This window comes from Chaetodon auriga, chromosome 18 (assembly GCF_051107435.1).
Source record: "Chaetodon auriga isolate fChaAug3 chromosome 18, fChaAug3.hap1, whole genome shotgun sequence".
NCBI classification, from domain to species: domain Eukaryota; kingdom Metazoa; phylum Chordata; class Actinopteri; order Chaetodontiformes; family Chaetodontidae; genus Chaetodon; species Chaetodon auriga.
This window is the reverse complement of record NC_135091.1, coordinates 5,274,838-5,293,522: the sequence shown is the minus strand read 5'-3', so window position 1 is coordinate 5,293,522 and position 18,685 is coordinate 5,274,838. Positions and strand designations below refer to the sequence as shown.

Sequence of the window (18,685 nt, the reverse complement as noted above, 5' to 3'; positions counted from 1 at the left end):
TCAAGTTTTGAGAACACAGAAATCAAAATCATTCCTCTGTCCCTGGAGATGACCGGCTCTGTTGTCAACAGTGACAACGGTCAAACTATATTTAGCACTTAGTTGTAGCTAGTTGTTAAGTTAGATCAACAATTTGGTTTTTATGCTTGTCTCCAAAAATACAGTAGCACCAAAAACAGGAAATCTTGGTCAAAGAATAGTTAAATATTGGGCATAGAGTGATTTCTTTCCCTTGTCTAATTTCCTTGCTTGTAAATATTCAAAAGTGAGGAAGCGCCTCAGGAATGTGTACTGACAAAGCAAATGTTGTGCTACTAGGTTTCCACATGGGCTTCCACATTAAGTTTGACTCTGTCCTTTGTCAGTTTTTTTCCAAAAGAGAAGAAGGATGAGCAGGGCGGTTTCTACCCTCGACACTTACCTGCAATCCTCTTCATCCAGGGAGCGTCATCGATGCCCAGGTTGTTGTTGAGGATCTTGAGGATGTTTCCCAGGATGATGCTGAGGTGTTCAGAGGTCACCATAGTGCAGCACTGGGCACCTGGAGGCGAGTTCTCCGGGCCTTCCTCCCACCAGTAGGACAGATAGTTACACAGCATGGGGAGGATCACCTCAATGACCTGCAGGAGATAGGCCAAAGGTGAAATGTCTGGTTGGGCTGAAGGTATGATGACAGAAGAGGTCATGAGGAACGGATCAGTCTGTAATGTTCTGTAGTTTTCTCGATGGGTGTAACACACACTGATAATGTCTAGTAACAGTCTGACACTCAGCTCTGTGAAATTTTTGTTGCTGTGTGGAACATCAGAGGATTATCACAGTGTGAAACCCACTGGCTACATCTACAAATTAATGACCAATGGAGTTTTGTGTTCCTGTAGTTATACACTCCAACTTCAGTTAATTGTGTCTGTAAACTGCTTAAAGTTGTTAATAAATGTTTTAAATGAAGGACATCACTTCAAAATGTTATACTGGAATAAAATATTCAGCACTCACTGCAAAGTTAAAATGATATCTTCTTAAATAAGTAATGAGTAATAATAAATAATAAATAAACAAAATAAAACATTCATTAAAGGGGTACACCAGCCATTCTAATACTAAAAAAAGTAAGGTCAAAATTAATAGAGATATCCTGACTTTTAGTCCCACCGGATGCTACCCGAGGTGCAACTCAGTGGCATAAGTAATGAAGTTGGTGTGGGATCAAAAGCTTCAAAAATGCAGCTGTATACATTCAAATATCTCATCTGCCCTTCAGACCTGCGGCATGTCGCTGTAGCGAGCACCAGACTCCGAGACATCGTTCACATCTTTCAGCAGTCTGTCGAGACGAGGCATCTCTGGACACATCTCCTCCACCGTGTCGGGCATACTGAGGACTAGGAAAGCAAAACACAAAGACGACATTTTAAAAAGTCTGAAATGATGTGCTCATTTCAGATATATCAGCTGGACGCTCACTGGCTCTCTCTCGGGGGGTCTTGGTGTTGAAGACAGACAGCCGGTTGTGGGCGTTTAGGTCGGGCTCCAGGAACGCCACAGGCATGGCACCGACCAGGGTCGCCAGGCTCTCCCCCAGCGCTGGAAGATGCCTGCAGGTCAACACGTGACATACAATGTGAGGAAAAAATCGGTACACCAAAAATAAACTGCTGCAACATACAAAAACACAAACACGGTGGTGTCAGGATGAATTCAGACGTGAAAGCTCAGGAAAGGTTGTTGGCAAACTTTTTTACAGGATATTTTAGAGCTCGAGTGAGGTCAAGGTGGGAAACTGTCTTTTCCACAACAGTTTTAGGAAGTTTTATTGGCGTGTAAAAGCCAGTCAGGGATTAACGCCACAGAATTGTGGTTTTAATGAAGGACATTTCACAGCACAGACTGTTTCTGTTGTGTCCTCTCCCCTGGGTCATGTAATTTTTTCTTTTTTAATAGATTTCATAAAATATGATCATTATCCTGTCTGGCCAGAGTCCAAACATCTGTCTTTTGCACATTTTGTAACACATAATGTGTCACAGAAACTGTGGCATACATGTCATAATAGATTTTTTAATTAGACTACATGAGGTACCATAAATCATTCCACAAGTCACACCATTTATCATTAACAGAGTGACTCAAAAAGCCGTATCCTAATTAACAGCGGCAAGCACGATGTAGTTTATGAATTGCTATTTCACAGTTCCTTGACACCAATTCTCAAAATCATCATACAAATAATAGCAAGCATTTGGAAAGGTTCCTAAAATTTAATGATCAAATATATGTGCAGAACCAAAAGCCGTTTCACATCCTGCAACCTGGTTTAAGAAATGTTACCTCTCCACAAAGATGTTCTTCCCTGTTCCCAGAGAGTAGAAACAGGTCAAGATTCGGTAGCAGGACAGCTGCACATCGTCCACTGCAACAAACAAAAACATCTATCAAGCACACATCTATCTATGGTTGGTGTGTCTCTACTGTGTACGTGTAGGAACTCTGCACACAATGGGCATCTGGAGACCAGGTGAACTCACGGTGCGGACTACGTAAGTGAAAATGGTGGGTATGGAAATACAGACTCACACAGCAGGTCCACTCCAAAATCATGTGTCTTGATGTGCTCAAACAGAGCAGTGAGGATGGGCAGCAGCGCCACAGTCACGTAGTTGATGCTCTGGCTGACGCTCTTCATCTGGGCACGGGACTGCATGAACTTCCCCAGTTTTAGCATCTCCAGCAGCTTCTCCAGGTCCTCCGATGCATTCTCAAAGAAAGCCCGGAACGCGACTTTGACTAGCTCTGCGCCAGACTTCATGACTGTTCTGAGAGAGGGGAGGGAAAACAAGGGCTAACGCACATGCACAAGACTTAACTGTTGTTAAATGGATCACCGAGCATGTACAGACGGCAATGTGTGCTTACCTGGTGTCCAGTGAATGAGTGAGGATGTGCAGGCAGCTCACCATCATTGCAGAGTCACTTCCTGTGAGAAAAACATTACTATAGATGCAGAAAGAGCTTCAAAGCAAGAGGCACACAAGCATACAGAGAGAGGCAATGCAAACCTTACCAAAGAGAGAAATCCTGTGTCTGACAAGAGCTGCCAGCTTACAGAACAGGCTGGGAAAGAAAGATGGTGAGAAAAGAATTGAACAAAAAGCTTCAGAGAGAACAAAGAAGAGCTGAAAAAAGCAAAGTAGGCAAGGAAAGACGAAAAGATGAGAAAATCTGCACTGTTTCCACTGAGATAAAAGGGAGGACTTCCCTGACGGTTAAAACCTCTGAACAGCAAAAACCTGACTGATCGCACAGATTGCTTCTGCTAGTACCTGGTGACCATCTCCTTCTCTTTGTTAGAGGCACAGCCACAGCTGCTCAGGTTCTTGCTGGGTGTGGACAGGAAGTAGAGACAGTGGTTCTTGAAAGTTTGATCTATCAGAGGAAGCAGCACCTGGAGAGAAGAAATGCAGCTGTAAGATAAAAACCTCAATGACGTTAAGTAAACTCATCATTGTGACGTGTTAATGGACTTCCAGACCTTGGCAAAGAACTTGATTTCCTGGTCATGAGGTGATTTGTCCGTCTTCCCACTAGTGGCCATAGCCTCTGGATTAACAACAAACATGAGTGGCAAGGTCAGGTCTGAATCAATGAAAAGCACCTGATAGCACTCAGCGTACCTGAGTTTAAAATGCCACACACTCACCGAGATGAGCGATGAACTCCTGGGCAGAGTCGACGTACTTCAGCAGCCTTTTGAGGAACTTGTAGGAGAAACGCTTCTCCATGGATGACGAGTCCTGCTCCATGTCCTTCAGACCTCTGTCAGTTGAAAGGATCACAAATGACATAATATGTTACCAAAAGCCAAATCTGTCAATATGAAGAAAAAACATCATGCTTATCAGTTTTACTTATTTCTTCAATGAGGGCTAAAGTGGAGTGGGAGGAGGTTAACCTTGTGACGACATAGCCACTGATCTGCAGGAACTTGAACAGCTCCTGGGCCTTCTCTCTGTCTCTGTACTTCTCTTTAGCTGTCAGGGTGTCATAGGGAACCAGCAGCGAGTGGGTCCCTCCTCCTGTCAAGTCAAATCAAATCCAAAAATCAGTTCACATGCATCTTACACGGTTTCCTTGTCAGAATTACCACAGCTCAAAATCATTCACCCTCCCAGGATGAGACGAACTGCACTTTTACACACCTTTGCTAACAAGTTCGCTCTTCTTCTTCTTGGCCCAGATGTTGTGGTAGTTTTCTGCAACTACCTCCACCATGCCCTGCAGATGCAGTAAAAATGCAAAGACAATTCTCACGCTGCACTGCATGTGTAGCAACTCATTACAACAATCATTTATTATAACAACAATTATCCAAAGTCAAACAAAACAAACCTGCAACTCTCTAGACAAAGTGACGTTGTGCAAGTCCATGGGAGCAGGACTGAATCCATTAACCTAAAAAAGTCAGAAAGAGACAACACAAGAAGAAGAAGAAAACAATAAACTCCACAACATTTCCCTTTAAAGTCGATGTATCCTTGACTCCCCGCCAGCTACCACCTGGCAGATGACACCGCCCAGCTGTGATTCACAGGATATCTATCTCACAGCTTTTATATTTGCAGTTCTAAACACTTTGGTGGCTCTTTCCTGTAAAAATGCTGTGTTCTATATGTTACCAGCATGCTTTAAAAGACAGAACAGGTGCACCTGCACAAACTTAAACATGATGTTACAGCACTGCCTTAATATTATTCTCTGCTGTGCTTTAAAGAGACATACCGTATTCAGATAATTCAATGGATGTTCATGGTGTACATAATACCACTACTGCCTTTATAGTTCAGAAATATCAAGTCTCTACACAAAGTTCCATATGCATTTGTGTTTATGCAACATTTCTACAGACTAACTCCATGATATGACCGTCATGACACATCTATTCTTCACATATCTGATGGATACTGAAAGGGAACTTGACCAACAGGATGCAACATTAGTCGATTTAGCAGCAAACGCACTTTCTGCCAGAAACAAAATACTTCCAGAAATGAATTATTATTTTTACAGTGATACAAAATGTGAAGGCAAAGTTGTCTGTAAGCAGTTTTACCACTGACTGACTTCAAACTGGATCAGCTACTTCTTAGTCTCTGGCGGCATTCATACTCTTCAGTGACTTCAATAACAACTGAAAAAAGCATTTCTATGATAAATGAAGTCAGACAATAAGGCAATACCATTACTGATACAAGCCATTAGCTTTGTGTGTATGAGGGAGTGATCCTCCCATTTAATCTTTTAATGGGGCCCTACAAATTATCTCTGCTAAAACACCACAGCAAAAGCTGCAGCTACAACACAGAGGAGAAAGAAAACTTTAAGAGAAAGGAGAATCTTGTAAATTTGTAATGAAGCGTTTTACCACACTAAGTGGATCATACATCACGAGGTTTCACCTGGAAATCAGATGTCTTTCGTTGTTTTTCGCTCTCTCGTTGTTGGAACATGGCTTCTCCCTCCTTGGTCCTCTCAATGTTCCAGCCCATAGCCAGCATGCTCTTCAGGGACTCCCTGACTGGCCAGCGGTATGTTTCTCTCTCCTACATATTGAAAGCACACAGAAGTGTGACAGTCACTTATGGAGTTTGATGTTTATGTGCGTTCGAAGTCAGAAAAAACACTTAACTCGCCTTCCTTACGTGTACGCAGGGCAAGCAGAGAAAATAAAATCATAAATATATATTTTTGACTTCCTTGCCAGTCAAGTTTTCAAACATTAAGAAAACACTGGACACCGGTTTTTCACCTTAATGCAACCAACACAATCACTTCGGTCTTTGGCTTTGCCACTGAGAAAACTGATATACTTGTAAAAGCTGAAACATCCCTTTCATTAAAAAATATATATGCAACTTATATTTGAAAAACGATCAGCAGTTAAAGCTTAGCAGCAGCGGTGTGTTCCAGTGTGCACGTACCTTCTCACTCAGAGCTTTGTAAGCCTTCAGCAGTGGATGGGACTTGGCATGCTCATCCAGACTGTCTCCATGTTTCCAACCTGCTGACACCTGCAAAAACAGCTTATTGTGGGCCATGTAGTATGCTGCATTTCAGGTACGCAAACACAGCAGTATAAAACTAATACACTGTGGCCAGGCCTGCTATTGTACCAGACAATACAGAATAAAATTGACACAATTTATTTCCCAGCACTTTGCGCTGAGACTTATCTGAGAGATGAAGACGAATGAAAGGAGGGGAGGAAGGGACAGGGACTAACCTTCTCCGAGGACCACTTGTCATGGGAATGCTCTGCATATTTGTTGGCAATGTACTCAAGTTTTTCAGGAAGGGAGATGCTACAAAGTGGAGATGATGTTAAATTATTTATTTCATTTCATTTTGAAATCCCAAACAAAAAGCTAACATTGGCAAAAGCAGTTTGGCAGTTTTAGATGTTAGCTGCATTTCAACATTCAAAGTCAAATCTTCAGACCACTCACTTGGCAGTCTTGATGGGTTTGGGATCAAAGTTGCCCTGTGCATCTACTGACGCCTGTTTCTCCAGTGTTGCTCCAAGACTGGTATCCACAAAGTCGGGAGGCAGGGCTCCAGCGATGGCACACAGGCATGACGTGGCCATTTTGAAAAGTTCCGCATCATACTTCTGCAGGAAAGACAGACACAGCAGAAGCCAGGTCACAAATTGGGTTTCTCACCATTTTCTCTGCAATGAGGACAAGTGTGCTTAGCTATTAGACGGACAGGGAGAGCAGAGCAAAGTTGGGGAGAGAAAAAGAGAAGGAAGCAACATGAACGACAGAGAGCTGGAGAAGTCTGCAGCAAGCGATGGCCTGTCACAAACTGATAAATGATTCATCTGTTTTGGTTTTGCCTCAGCTGCACTGCTCACAAGCACTTCATTGAGCTTTCACTTCATTACCTCTGACTCCAGAGAACTTTTCTCTTACGAGAGCCACACTAAGGTGTTGAAACCTCAAGATTTTCTGACAACAGAGTATAAAAACAGCAGCAAACACAGGAAGGCTTTATGAGAGCAAACACAAACAAACTAAAAATGTTGTTTTGCAACAGAGAGGGCTTTAAGGGAAATATTGTGTCGTCTTTGATTACATTTCTGATCTATTCTCAGAGATAGAAAACAAGCAAGAAGAAGAATAGATTAAGAAAATACAGAGAGATATCACAGCTTTCCAAAATCATAAATAATCTCCTCGTCCACAGGGATACTGTCGTACCTTGAATATTCTATCAGACATAGCTTCTGGTTGTACCTTGTGAGAAATCGAGTCAAAGATTCCCCAGAAGAGTTTCTTGGTTAAGAGGAGCTCCTCCTCAGAGGCTATGCCAAAGCTGGCCATACCAGAAGGCAGGCAGTAGTACTTCCAGTTCTGCTCATAGTGGTTGGTCAGAAGCTAGAGATCAGAGACATCAGAAAACACAATCATTTCAGTCCAAATGTATTAAATATTGTTGTACATCAATTACCCATAAGTAAGGTTTTTACTGTTTCACAGCACAAAATCGACATTATACTGTATTGTATGTATATAGGTTAAAATGCATGATGTATCATGTGTGGAGGTTACACACAGCAAGTGCGGTGTATAAATGGGTAAGGGATGCCTCTGATAGCTTGCCATAATTATCCCATAACTCTTTCAACTAATAAATCAAGCAGAGAAGTGCTTGATTTATTCAGTCCAATGTCTCACCCGGATTGGTATCTTGCAGTATTCAGTGAGCATGGGAACGTCGAACACCAGCCGTCTGAGCAGCTGCTGCATCATGGAGGGACGCAGATGCCTGTGAGGTATGAGAACGACATTATTTAAACATAAAAACACAGACGCAGTGAGTAGAGACTCCCTTGATATTGAGTTTGATTAAATAAAGAAGCAGATTCAACACACACACACACACACACACTTAAACACACAATCTTAAACATCTATGTCCCATAATAGAAAGATGCAGGGCTAATTCATTAGACAAAATAATCACATTACATAAAAGTTGTATGAGTTCCTAAGAACAAATGCTCTCCATTCACGGGGTATACACAATACTGTATCATATCATTTGAGTCTACAAGTTAAATCAGGCCCCTGGTACTTTTGCCCTTTTGACCTTGTGTCTTAATGTTGTTGTTTCCTGCAGTTTGTGATTTGTGGTGAACAAACCTACTGAAGTGGAACAGAGGGCTGTTCAATATGTGTTGCACTCAAGCCTGAGACAAGCCACTGGACAGTAGCATTGTTTGAAACATAACACGGTGCAGCCGCCGTAAATCTCCAGCTCCCCTTCAATGTTTCCACTCAGCTGAGTCTGAAAAAAGCTCAGCAGGCCTTACTTACTTGCAGATAGCCAACAGGCACTCCTCGATGGCATCCCTTTGGGCTTTGGTGAGTGAGCGGCCTTTGGACAGCCGGTAGATGGTCTGCAGCGTGGAGTCAATCAGCTGGGTGTAGTGCTCCGTACCGGCAAAGAGAGCGGCACAGCGGGTCAGCAGAGGCAGCAGGGCCGAGCCGATGTACCTGTTCATGGCCAACGCCGTCTCAGTGGTGCTTAACACCTCCTGTGGGTCAGAGAACAATACATGAATCTGAGGGATAGAGAGGCACAGTACAGTCTCCACATGTCAAGATTTAATAGAAAGTTGGAATATGGGCTCCTGGCAACAGCAAAAAGATGGGGTTATCAGGTAGACAGTAAATGAAAGAGGAGTTGAGGAAATGTAATTTTCCCTGATGTCACAGCTGGAAATCGTTTTAATCATTCAGTGAGGATTGAGAAAAGCATAGACTGAATAGAAATAGGTTTTTAAATGATTCCTGTATGCTCTCACATATAAATTTGACTTTTTGTGGGTGACAGGTGGAGCTGGTGATGCTGCAGTTTACCATATGTATGCAAATGAAGTTGCAATAGGAGAACAATCTGACAGAAACTCTTCTGACTGAAGGAATGACTGATGACTTAATGCAAAAGCCATTACTTGTAGAGGAGACACTGCAACCACATATATATGAACTGAACAACACCAACTACATTAATCACAGGGGTTAACTTTACTTTTATATTTTATTTGCATTTCAGACTGCATTGCTCGCGGGTTAAGGGGAACATTCAGAGTTTTAAGAGTCACAGATGAAAGATGAAATTTTCCACTGCTCGCTCTCAGTTTGACGTTTGTTCCATGAACGACACATCACACAATGCTGTGACATCACCACATTCTAGAACTTATAGTATACAAGGACATCTCGCAGGGCTCACAGTGGTTCAGCGGTGACTCTCACGGTCGATGTGGAGAGTATTAAACTGCTGAGCTCAAAATGACAATCTGAATACTGATTATACTGCTCAGTCTCACGAGGATGAGCAGATGTTTCTCACCTGACGATTGTACCTATCATTATGCTAATATTTCTGTCACCTTGGAGACGGTCTTGACAAGGCTTTGTTCTGATTGCTGCGCTGAGCAATCAGTGTTCATGTTTGCTGAGATTTTCTGCCTCGGTCACACATCTAATGAGCAAACTGGAAAACCAAACTTCACTGTGTGCACTGAAATTGATAGTAAACGGCAGAAATATCATTTCAGTTAGAAATGTAATGGGAACAGAGATAGAGAAGATAATAAAAAGGGAGCTAGCACTTCTACTTTTGAAAGCTTAAAAAACTAAAATGGACTCTTTTAGGCACTGCGGACACGAATGTTTTAGTAGCTTGTGAGTAACAAAATCAACCCGACGCACCAGATGGCTTGTTACACAGAACCATCTGGGAAGTCATCTGTGGAAACTGTTTTGAAAAGGGCAGGCACTTTCAAAAAATATTTGGCAGGTGATTGGATGAGCCATCTTGTCTATCATGGGCTAATTTCAACCAATCATATCAAAGTAGCATATGACTGAGTAGGAGAGCAGACGGGACAAGAGCAAAAACATCTTCAGTGCCATTCTTTGCTCTTCTTTCATTAACAAAGTGACCGTAGCTGCCAGTGGGCCCTCATAGGACACTGATTGGTCAGAACCACTGTAGTTCACACACAAGCGCCTAATTTGAGGCCTGACAGATTCTTGTATTGCCTCATCTTGTGAATCCAGCTGCCTTGTGAGGTAATAACAAAAAGGAGTTTGAGATTGAAGGGTTGCGAGGGATATGTGGTGAAAGGTGTTCGACTTTTCAGTCACTCACCGTGTCCAGAGACGCCGAGGCTCGGAGGTCAGGAAGGAAGCCGACCTCCAACATGTGGAGCAGGAAGGTCTGGTCCTCGATGCCGTACACTCGCTCCAGGAAGAGCACCATGGCGGCCTTATGGTCCGGACAGAAACAGGCTGACATGTCCGGCTCTGTCACTGTGCCATCTGAAGGGAAAAAAGGTTTCAGGTTCATGTGCTGTTGTTATCGAAGTATACACTGTGTAAACATACATTCTATTTGTTGTTTCTATTTAATCTGATACTTTTCTAGTGTTCCAGACTATCAAAGAGAAGGGAATTAAAGACTTTGTTTGGGAGGAGCAGAAGGAAAAACCTGTCTTAAAATAAAAGGATGTTGGGGAGTACATAGAGAATCCAGGAGAGGGAGGGAAACGAAGGACAAAGAGGAACAAACGAGCTTAGTAAAAAAAAAAACAGTATCCAGTGAAGCATATTTTATTACCAAAATACATAGAAACAAACAGTAAGTGATTGTCAGTGTTTGTAATTCCAGGCATGATAATCCAGGCATGTCAAAGCTTATTACACAAGCAAAATCTCGCTTTCTTGTTCGAAAATGTCACAAAGAAAAACTGGATATGAAGTTAATTTTCTCATGTGACCGCTGCTGACGAAAGCTCTATTTTTAACTGCAAAGGTACTACGAACACCTTGTAGACACAAATTTCCACCACGGTACGAACTCAGACAGAAAAGAAAGGCTGTTCACTCCTGAAGCGTGGACGGTGTGACACAGTTATTTACATGATGTACCGCCAGCTGGCAGAGCTGAGATGATTTTCAGACTGCAGAGACATGAAATTATTTCAGGTGCCTTGATGCGGCAGTGTGACTTACTGTAGCCTGTGCTGCAGCCAAATCATCTTTTTTTCAGGTCTCTGGGCAGTAAAGTAATGTGGCATGTTACTTCAGCAGGCAGCAGAGAGAGTGTGATGGTGATATACTGTAGTATGTGTACTGTTTGTACGCACAGTTTGAATTAAAATGCTTGATCAGAATGCTGTGTGTGTGAGAACAATCCAGTCCAAACACCGTATTTCAGTCTGTTGGATACGTTTCTGTGTCACTTTTGGCTGCTGTATGAGTTTTTTTTTTATCTCCCACTACATTTTCAGGCTTGTTTGTGTTGCTGCACCTGGTTCAGCTGTTTTTACTGTCATTTATCTGTCGCTTTACAACCATCGCCATCTGCACGACTTCATGTAGCAAACAAATAGGACGACACCCACCAAGGCCAACGTACCTTTATTAACCACAGGCATTTTGAGGGGGATGCTGATGATGCCCACCAGGTCCATAGTGGGAACCAGAGAGCGCAAGATGGCCCGGATACGCAGCGCCTCACCTTTACCCGCATTGATCAGCTGTAAGGGACACAAATAGGAAATATGCTGCTCACTAGTTCGTGACAGTGATCTGAAAGTAAGTCTCTGTACGATGAAAAGCATTTATTAAGGCTATGACAACAAGAATTTGATGAATGTGTAGGAGGAAATATTGCTTGTGAAGGAACCCAATTCACAGTGTACTTTTTTATTCTTTTCAGAAATCTGACATTGTAAGGCTCATCATGAAGCTGTTCTACAGGATACCCCTACACCGGATGTGGTTACTGCTCAGTGTGTTACTCCTCAGCTCAGGTTGTTGCGGAGAGCCTCACATGCATCTCTGGAGCACAGCGTCCCAGCAGATCAATAAGAGCTGAGTAGAAGGACATGATGGCGTTGCCCATGTGAATAACTTCTCCTTCTTCCTCGCCAGACCTGAAACACACAAACACAAACACACACCACTCTGTCTCTGTGACAACATATTTTGGGATACTGCAAAACTGTCCCTCGTACTCAGAAAATCTGGAACCATATACTCACAGGTTCTACAAGGTAGTCTGAGAGGAAAACGGGCACCACAGGAGCAAGAGATGGGAAATTTCTAACAGTGCATTCATAATAATGTTTTGGCATATCGCATGATCTCCTTACAGGCCACTATGTTATACGAATTGATCTTAACCCGCTTCCCAATCCCCCTCCCCTCCTCATGCAATAATAACCTTCCCCATTAAAATGCAGCCAGTGTATTACAGCATTCGCATACTAATGTGAGCTGGCAGGCACCAACACTCTCTACACACGGGCCACAGCTTTGATCAATGTCAAGGCTACTACATTTGTTTCTCTTAACCCTCTAAAAAGTCAAGCATCTCTGTACCAAGTATAAGTTTTAACATGTATCATATTCAATAGTTCACATTTTCACATTCAAAATTTTCTTAAAACATGAAATAATTGCATGAGTAACTTCATCTGTTCACAGCAGACGCTCAGGAAGTTTCCAAAAATACGTATTGTATCTTGAAAAAGACAGGACAGGGCAGATTGCAACAAGTTAAAGTCAGTCATATATTTTTATACGCGGGAGGGGGAAAATCAATCCTAAGTAATCTGGTTCAATAACAGGGACGCTGGGCAGTAGTTAAATAAAGAGAGGCTATGATGATTTTCCTGATTTGGACCTTTAAGTGAAACAATTCAAGCAGATGATAAAACTTCACGTTCAAACTGAGAGCATTAAACTGCACAGAGGTAAACTACGATCTCTTCCCAGTAATGTGAATGACCAATATATCATATCCATACTGATGCAGCACTATTAAAAAGTGTATTAACTAAGAGTAATGCTGTTTTAGCAGCGCTCAGAAATGCCCGGGCAAATTTGATTAAATGTGCCGGTTCAACATGAAGACACAGATAATGGGAGACTTTATCACCAGCGACCGATTTCGAGCCACTCAGTGAGTTCGTAGTGTATCATGATGAACTAAATGCTGATTCACAGACTAAATAATGTAAGAAACTGGCGTGGATTCCTACCCAGTGGTGACTCCAGCTGGGGTTTTGGGCAGGTCCAGGGCAGGATCCTCTGAAATCTTGATGGCCTCTTTCATGCCGGCCAGCAGACCCTGACCTCCCTCTCCCCTCAGGGCGGGGCCAAAACACTCCGGGCGTCTGATCAGCAGCTTCACCACCACGTTGGCGTTTTCCTCCACACTCTCACCTGGAATGCAAACACAGCGGGGCAACAGATAGGAGACGATCTGAATTATCCGAATTATAAGTTGTGCCCCCCGCCCCCCCCCCCGAACGACTATTCCACTTTTATCCAGGGAAAGCTGACTAACGCTGTTTATGCCCAGTGTGAAAGTTGACATACCGTTGCAGAAGACAGCGAACCTCAGGAAGGACAGGTAACGCTCTCCCTCTATGGGGTTCCAGCCGAGGTCCGGGTATCCCTTAGCAACCAGCATGGCACAACTCTGAAGACCACAGCCTGCCAGGTATGTCACCACCTACACACACGCATGCACACGCACACACTCCTGTTTCACTCCTGGGGATTATAATGGCACACTCTGTCTTCTTGACTGTCACGGTCAGTAACAGTGACAGCTTGAAAGCATTTGCTGAGCAAGCTTGTTCAAACGGCACAAAACGGTACGTCATTCTTCTCCGAGAAAACCTGAGTGGCATGAGGTTTCTATCTCCATCTCACTCAATTTCACCACGACAGAGCAGTGAGGAGTTTTAATGAGAAATCATCTCAGCTGTTAGTCATAAAAATTCACTTAACCTATGCAAAACTAAATGTACCCTCACTACAAAAGAATCCCGTCCTCTCAGCTCAGCATGTTACATTTCACTGATTCATATTCACTATTTTACAGTGGCTGAAAAGATATTTAACACTCAAGTAAGTATCGTGTGACTGCTTCATTCTCGGGTCATAGCTAAGAGAATAACACTGGTGGGTAATCTAATCAGCCTCAAACCACTGGCTGCGTGGCTTTATGGTCCAGTTGTGGCATTTAAATGAGCTTTCTGTGCAAACTTCAACCCACAATTGCGATTACAGCAAATTTCAGCCTCAGTCATTTGGCTGCAGTCAAACATGTTTTCGCTTGAGTGCTGAAGTAATGAACCTTCTCCAGATCGGGCTCCACCAGGGCCAGAGCCAGGCCGTTGTTGTCCATCACTGAAGATGCTGCAACATCCAGCGGAGTGGAGCCCCGCATTGCTTCAGAGGCTGAAAAGACACACACAGACACACACACAGCAGAGCTAACTTTACATCAGTTCAGTACTAAACAACAGGGGGCAGTCTATCATCATGTGCTCTTGTGATATTCTCTTTTCTCCCTCTTGCAGTCCAGAGGAGGAGGTCGTGTTTAGGCATTAATGAGATCAGTTCAAGTCAACATCTGACCTTTAAACAAGGGCTGATGTCTTAGTACACACGACAAACTGATTTTTGATGACATTTATTGTTAAAGGAAAACAAAACATCACCTCTGACAGACATTTCCTTACTCTTACATACATACTTACTGAACATGTAATGAAAATTTTCAGGAAACTATTAAAAAAATTACTTCATATGAAAAGAGCATTTCATAGACGAATGTGTCACTTTTAGTGGACATCTGTGTCTCCTGTCTCCCACAATGACTGAATCAAGAAGTTTGATCACAGCAGTCATAGAAACTGATGAATCCTCTGCGACTCCATGCCTACATAAATGCTTACACTCCCGTTGGGCACATAATTTGAAAACCTTTTTTTAAAAATGTGCAGGCAACCGCAGGGCAATGTTTATTACAAAAACAGACAGTAATTGGTCTGTAGTTGTAAATATGCCCTTCATGCAGGCGGACTTACTGTCATCATTTGACACAATTAGCTCTGAAATAAACATTTACTCACAATGACGTATGTGACTTATCAGTAAGCAAATGCTTCATGCTGGGCTTAATAAACGGGTGTGTTTGCATTCATCTGTCCTCTCCGCACCATGTGAACCGCTCTTTCTTTTCTTTCACAGGCAGTTGCTTTTAGTTTACAAGAGCAGCAGTAGCAGCCAGAGCCCAGTGACTCATCAGTCCTGCCCTGCATGTCTAAATGACCCCGTCCCTCATTTTCCTGCCTCCCTTTCTGCCATTATTCCCTCTATCAGCTTCTCTGGCCCTTTCACTCTCAAACTGATACCCTGGCATAAGGTGTCACACTTCAATTAGCCGAAAAACTCTTCCAGCCAAGTGGCACCTATTGCTTTCGGTGAACATTTTTGCATCATTTCGGAGGCAGTAAATTGTCAATTTTGCAGTTCCTGCTGTGTGGTAAACACTGGAAGAAATTCAAAATGTCAAGCAATCACTTTCACTTATTCTCCAAGGATTTCTCTCTTCCGCTCTACCCTCTAACTCTCTCTCAGCATCTCATCTTCCAAAGGGGAGGACAGCGTCTAACATTGTTCCAGTGCTTACCCAGGCCGACACTGCTGTTCTCCAGCAGGTAGCTCAGGTGGTCAAACATGGCTTTCTGGTTCTGGCGGCTAATGCGACAGAAGTAGCACAAGAAACGACAACAGCTGGCCACCATCTTGGGGAAAGCGATCTCCTGCGGACAAAAATGAAAACACAAATGTTAACTTGGACAGAAAATAGGTCTATCATTGATATATGCTATGTGTTACATCTGATACCCACACAGTCCGTTCTGCAGTATTTTACATATTGATCATATTGTAGTCTTAAGGTAAAGATCAGTTTCTCCATACAGTTTGTGTTGATAAATGTAGTCCAGTCATTCTTTGTTGGACGGTCTGTTTGATGGCTGTTTTCTAGAAGCTGAGAACATGTTAAGCACATGTTCTTCTTGAGTCATGAATTTATCTGGGGTTTTGTCAAAGAATAATGTGACAGTAGATTTCTATTCTTTAGCACCCTCTCAGCAATCTGACAAAATCACAGGACAAGTCCAAAAATATGACAGTGTTCAGCCATGTTCTGACCCCACTGCTTCCAGCATTCATCCTGTGCCTGATAAGCCCGTTGGACTTACAAAATATGATATTATGTTCTCTGCAGGACGTTGAGCTGGTAGCCTTAACCTGGCTGCCTCATATATTATTCCATTCATCTCCAGACAACTCCAAGCCTGATTCTTCCTCCCATTTCTGTTTGATGGAGACAAGAGCTTAGACCATCAGGTTTTAACATGAGGGGAAACTTACATAAATAAATAGAAATATATTTTGGAGAAGAAATATTCTCCGCATGACCCAAGCTGACGTTGTTAGGAGAGACAAGAAAACATTTTTGAAGATGATATCTAACCTTTCCCCAGCGCAGGTGGATTTTTATCTATTTTGATACGTCTGGAGGATGCAGAGTCGTATACGTTTGGCTCTGATAAAGGCACAGAAGTGTCGTCAATAAATAAAATTCATTTTCTGTTCAGAACACAACTGGAAAATCATTTCACTTTCAAGTGCCTTTGCATATAATGCTGTTACCTCTGTGTAATCCTTATTTTTGTAAGTTCTGGCATGGGTTCAGTCTAAGGTTCAGGCTGAGCGTAAATCTAAGAGCAAAGTAATTTTTTTCCTCAGCGGAGATGAAAGTAAATTGCCAGAAGAATGAATAGATACCACAGGGAGGGGAATCCTCATCTTACCTCTGGCAAATTACACTCTGTAAGTAAGCACAGCACAGAACACACACACACAAACACCACACAAGTTGTCCTAACTCTTAAATTTTCAATGCTGCCAAATGTCTCCACTTCTAAAAGCAAACGCATCATAGTTTTTTTTCTGGCAGCCAAGACAATTTCACATTTTTTTTTAATGTGTTTAAGCCTCATAAAAAGTTACTCAATACTAATGCTGTCTGTGTGGTAATGCTGTGTACAAATGGGAATTAAGATTTAATTACTGGGTTGAAACTACAGAACCTATTTTAAAAAGTTGTTATTTTAAAGTGTGTTAACATTAAAGCGGGGTGCTGGATTTTCACAAATAAATTAAAGTCTGTCACACGAGGATAAATCTGTCTGTATTTCATAGCAGACCAGATTTTAAAATGTGTTTCATGTCAACCAGAGATGATTGAAGGGGGGGGGGGGGGGCAACCGTAGTGACAGAGAAGGCACAGGTACAGACAAGGAGCTACAGAGGCTAAGGCAGAGCCTGTGGACTCAGACAGTGTTTGTGTAATTACTCTTATTGCCAGAGGGGGGAGACAAAAGTTACACACTGCAGGTTTAATTATATATTACAGAATTGTTGTTCTTGATTTTGCAAGGACACGACTAGAAAATCCATTCCTCAACTAAAATCATGGTACAAAGTTAAACTATGCTGTGGCTTAAAAACACCTGAAATAATCAAGGAGAAAATATTGCAAACCTGATCAACACTTACAAGCTGTGGTGCTGCCACTTTATATGGCCACAGTAAGTGAAGGGCACATATCAAGTGGCAGTAAACTGGTCTGGAATTTATGTCTGAGGCTGCGTGATCAGACTACCAGAGTCAAATGTGAAGGCCTGAATGTTTCCCTGAGGTCTTTATGTCTGAGGTTCAATTCATGCTTGGCACCGGCCGCGGCATTAAATCACAACCGTCTCTTCCAGCTTCTGTCAGCACTGCCCAAAAAGGACAGGATTGAGAGGCCTCCTTCTTACCCCTCTCATGCCCTCACAGGCCTAGTTTACTCCTCTGCCCTCTCCATTACCCCTGTGGTTTTTTTGGGTATTAAGTTGTTGTTCTTGGCTTACTTCATCTTCTTAGGATTAAATTTGTTTTCGTGAGATCAGTAAACAACCTATTAAGCATAAAAAGCCTCTGTCAAAGCTTTTCAATCAAATAGTCCAAAGCGTTCTGGGTCCTAGCCCCTTGAGGTCTTCGTGTACCTTAAAATCAATTCTAAATGTTCTCAGTGGATCTAAATCAGAAACTGAAACGTGTGTGTCCATGATCCTCACATCTAAAGAATGGTTAAAATTAAGCAAATCTGACTTCTAGTGATTTCAAAGTGACAGATTTGTCTGAAAGTAAGATTTCAGTGATGTTGAATACTGTATGATTACACCCTGACACTTCTCCGGTCATCAGATTTTACTAACTTGGGAGTAGGATTTTTTTGAGGGGAGGAAATTATGGTCCAAGAACATATATTGGAACTGTTCCTTAAAAGGTGTCCAGTGGACCTTTCTTGTAAACACACTAAAGTTTGACATTGGCAAGGGTTAAATTCACTTAAAACTTTTGAACTTTTACATCAGCATGGACAGTAAGTATGTAAAGTAAGTGGACCTTGACTTTACATGACAGCAGCGGGTTGTACTGACCACAGCTAATACAGAAAGTCATAGCTCTAACTCTGAAGGTCATGCCTTCGTACCTGTGACTTGTCTCCTCCCAGCACGTTGACCATGACCTCCATGACGGTCTCGTGCATGCCCAGCACTCTCATTAAGTTGGGGTGTTGGTAGAAAACCTTGTTGTTCATGATGTCTCTGGAACACAGGCGGGTGATGTGTGAAGCTTATAAGGTTATGATGTATTGTGCGTCCCTTCTTTTTGGGGCAAAACAA

At 42.5% G+C, this 18,685-nt stretch overlaps 1 protein-coding gene across 4 annotated transcripts in view; it reads right to left on the bottom strand.

Moving 5' to 3' along the window:
• Positions 1-18,685, bottom strand: part of ryr3 (ryanodine receptor 3) — a 102,039-nt gene that overhangs the window by 20,774 nt on the left and 62,580 nt on the right. For all 4 annotated transcript variants that reach the window (XM_076756220.1, XM_076756222.1, XM_076756218.1 and 1 more), the window contains exons 42-69: positions 18,493-18,607; positions 15,571-15,703; positions 14,230-14,333; positions 13,464-13,599; positions 13,124-13,307; positions 11,911-12,013; positions 11,494-11,614; positions 10,225-10,394; positions 8,379-8,599; positions 7,737-7,827; positions 7,296-7,436; positions 6,504-6,667; positions 6,281-6,359; positions 5,979-6,068; positions 5,457-5,600; positions 4,390-4,452; positions 4,200-4,275; positions 3,953-4,076; positions 3,701-3,816; positions 3,533-3,600; positions 3,324-3,445; positions 3,065-3,114; positions 2,917-2,977; positions 2,578-2,816; positions 2,332-2,413; positions 1,468-1,598; positions 1,267-1,385; positions 422-620 (exon numbers count right to left, since the gene is read on the bottom strand). In XM_076756220.1, the coding sequence (XP_076612335.1) occupies positions 422-620; positions 1,267-1,385; positions 1,468-1,598; positions 2,332-2,413; positions 2,578-2,816; positions 2,917-2,977; positions 3,065-3,114; positions 3,324-3,445; positions 3,533-3,600; positions 3,701-3,816; positions 3,953-4,076; positions 4,200-4,275; positions 4,390-4,452; positions 5,457-5,600; positions 5,979-6,068; positions 6,281-6,359; positions 6,504-6,667; positions 7,296-7,436; positions 7,737-7,827; positions 8,379-8,599; positions 10,225-10,394; positions 11,494-11,614; positions 11,911-12,013; positions 13,124-13,307; positions 13,464-13,599; positions 14,230-14,333; positions 15,571-15,703; positions 18,493-18,607 (3,446 nt within the window). The remainder of the gene's footprint in view (positions 1-421; positions 621-1,266; positions 1,386-1,467; positions 1,599-2,331; positions 2,414-2,577; positions 2,817-2,916; positions 2,978-3,064; positions 3,115-3,323; positions 3,446-3,532; positions 3,601-3,700; positions 3,817-3,952; positions 4,077-4,199; positions 4,276-4,389; positions 4,453-5,456; positions 5,601-5,978; positions 6,069-6,280; positions 6,360-6,503; positions 6,668-7,295; positions 7,437-7,736; positions 7,828-8,378; positions 8,600-10,224; positions 10,395-11,493; positions 11,615-11,910; positions 12,014-13,123; positions 13,308-13,463; positions 13,600-14,229; positions 14,334-15,570; positions 15,704-18,492; positions 18,608-18,685) is intronic.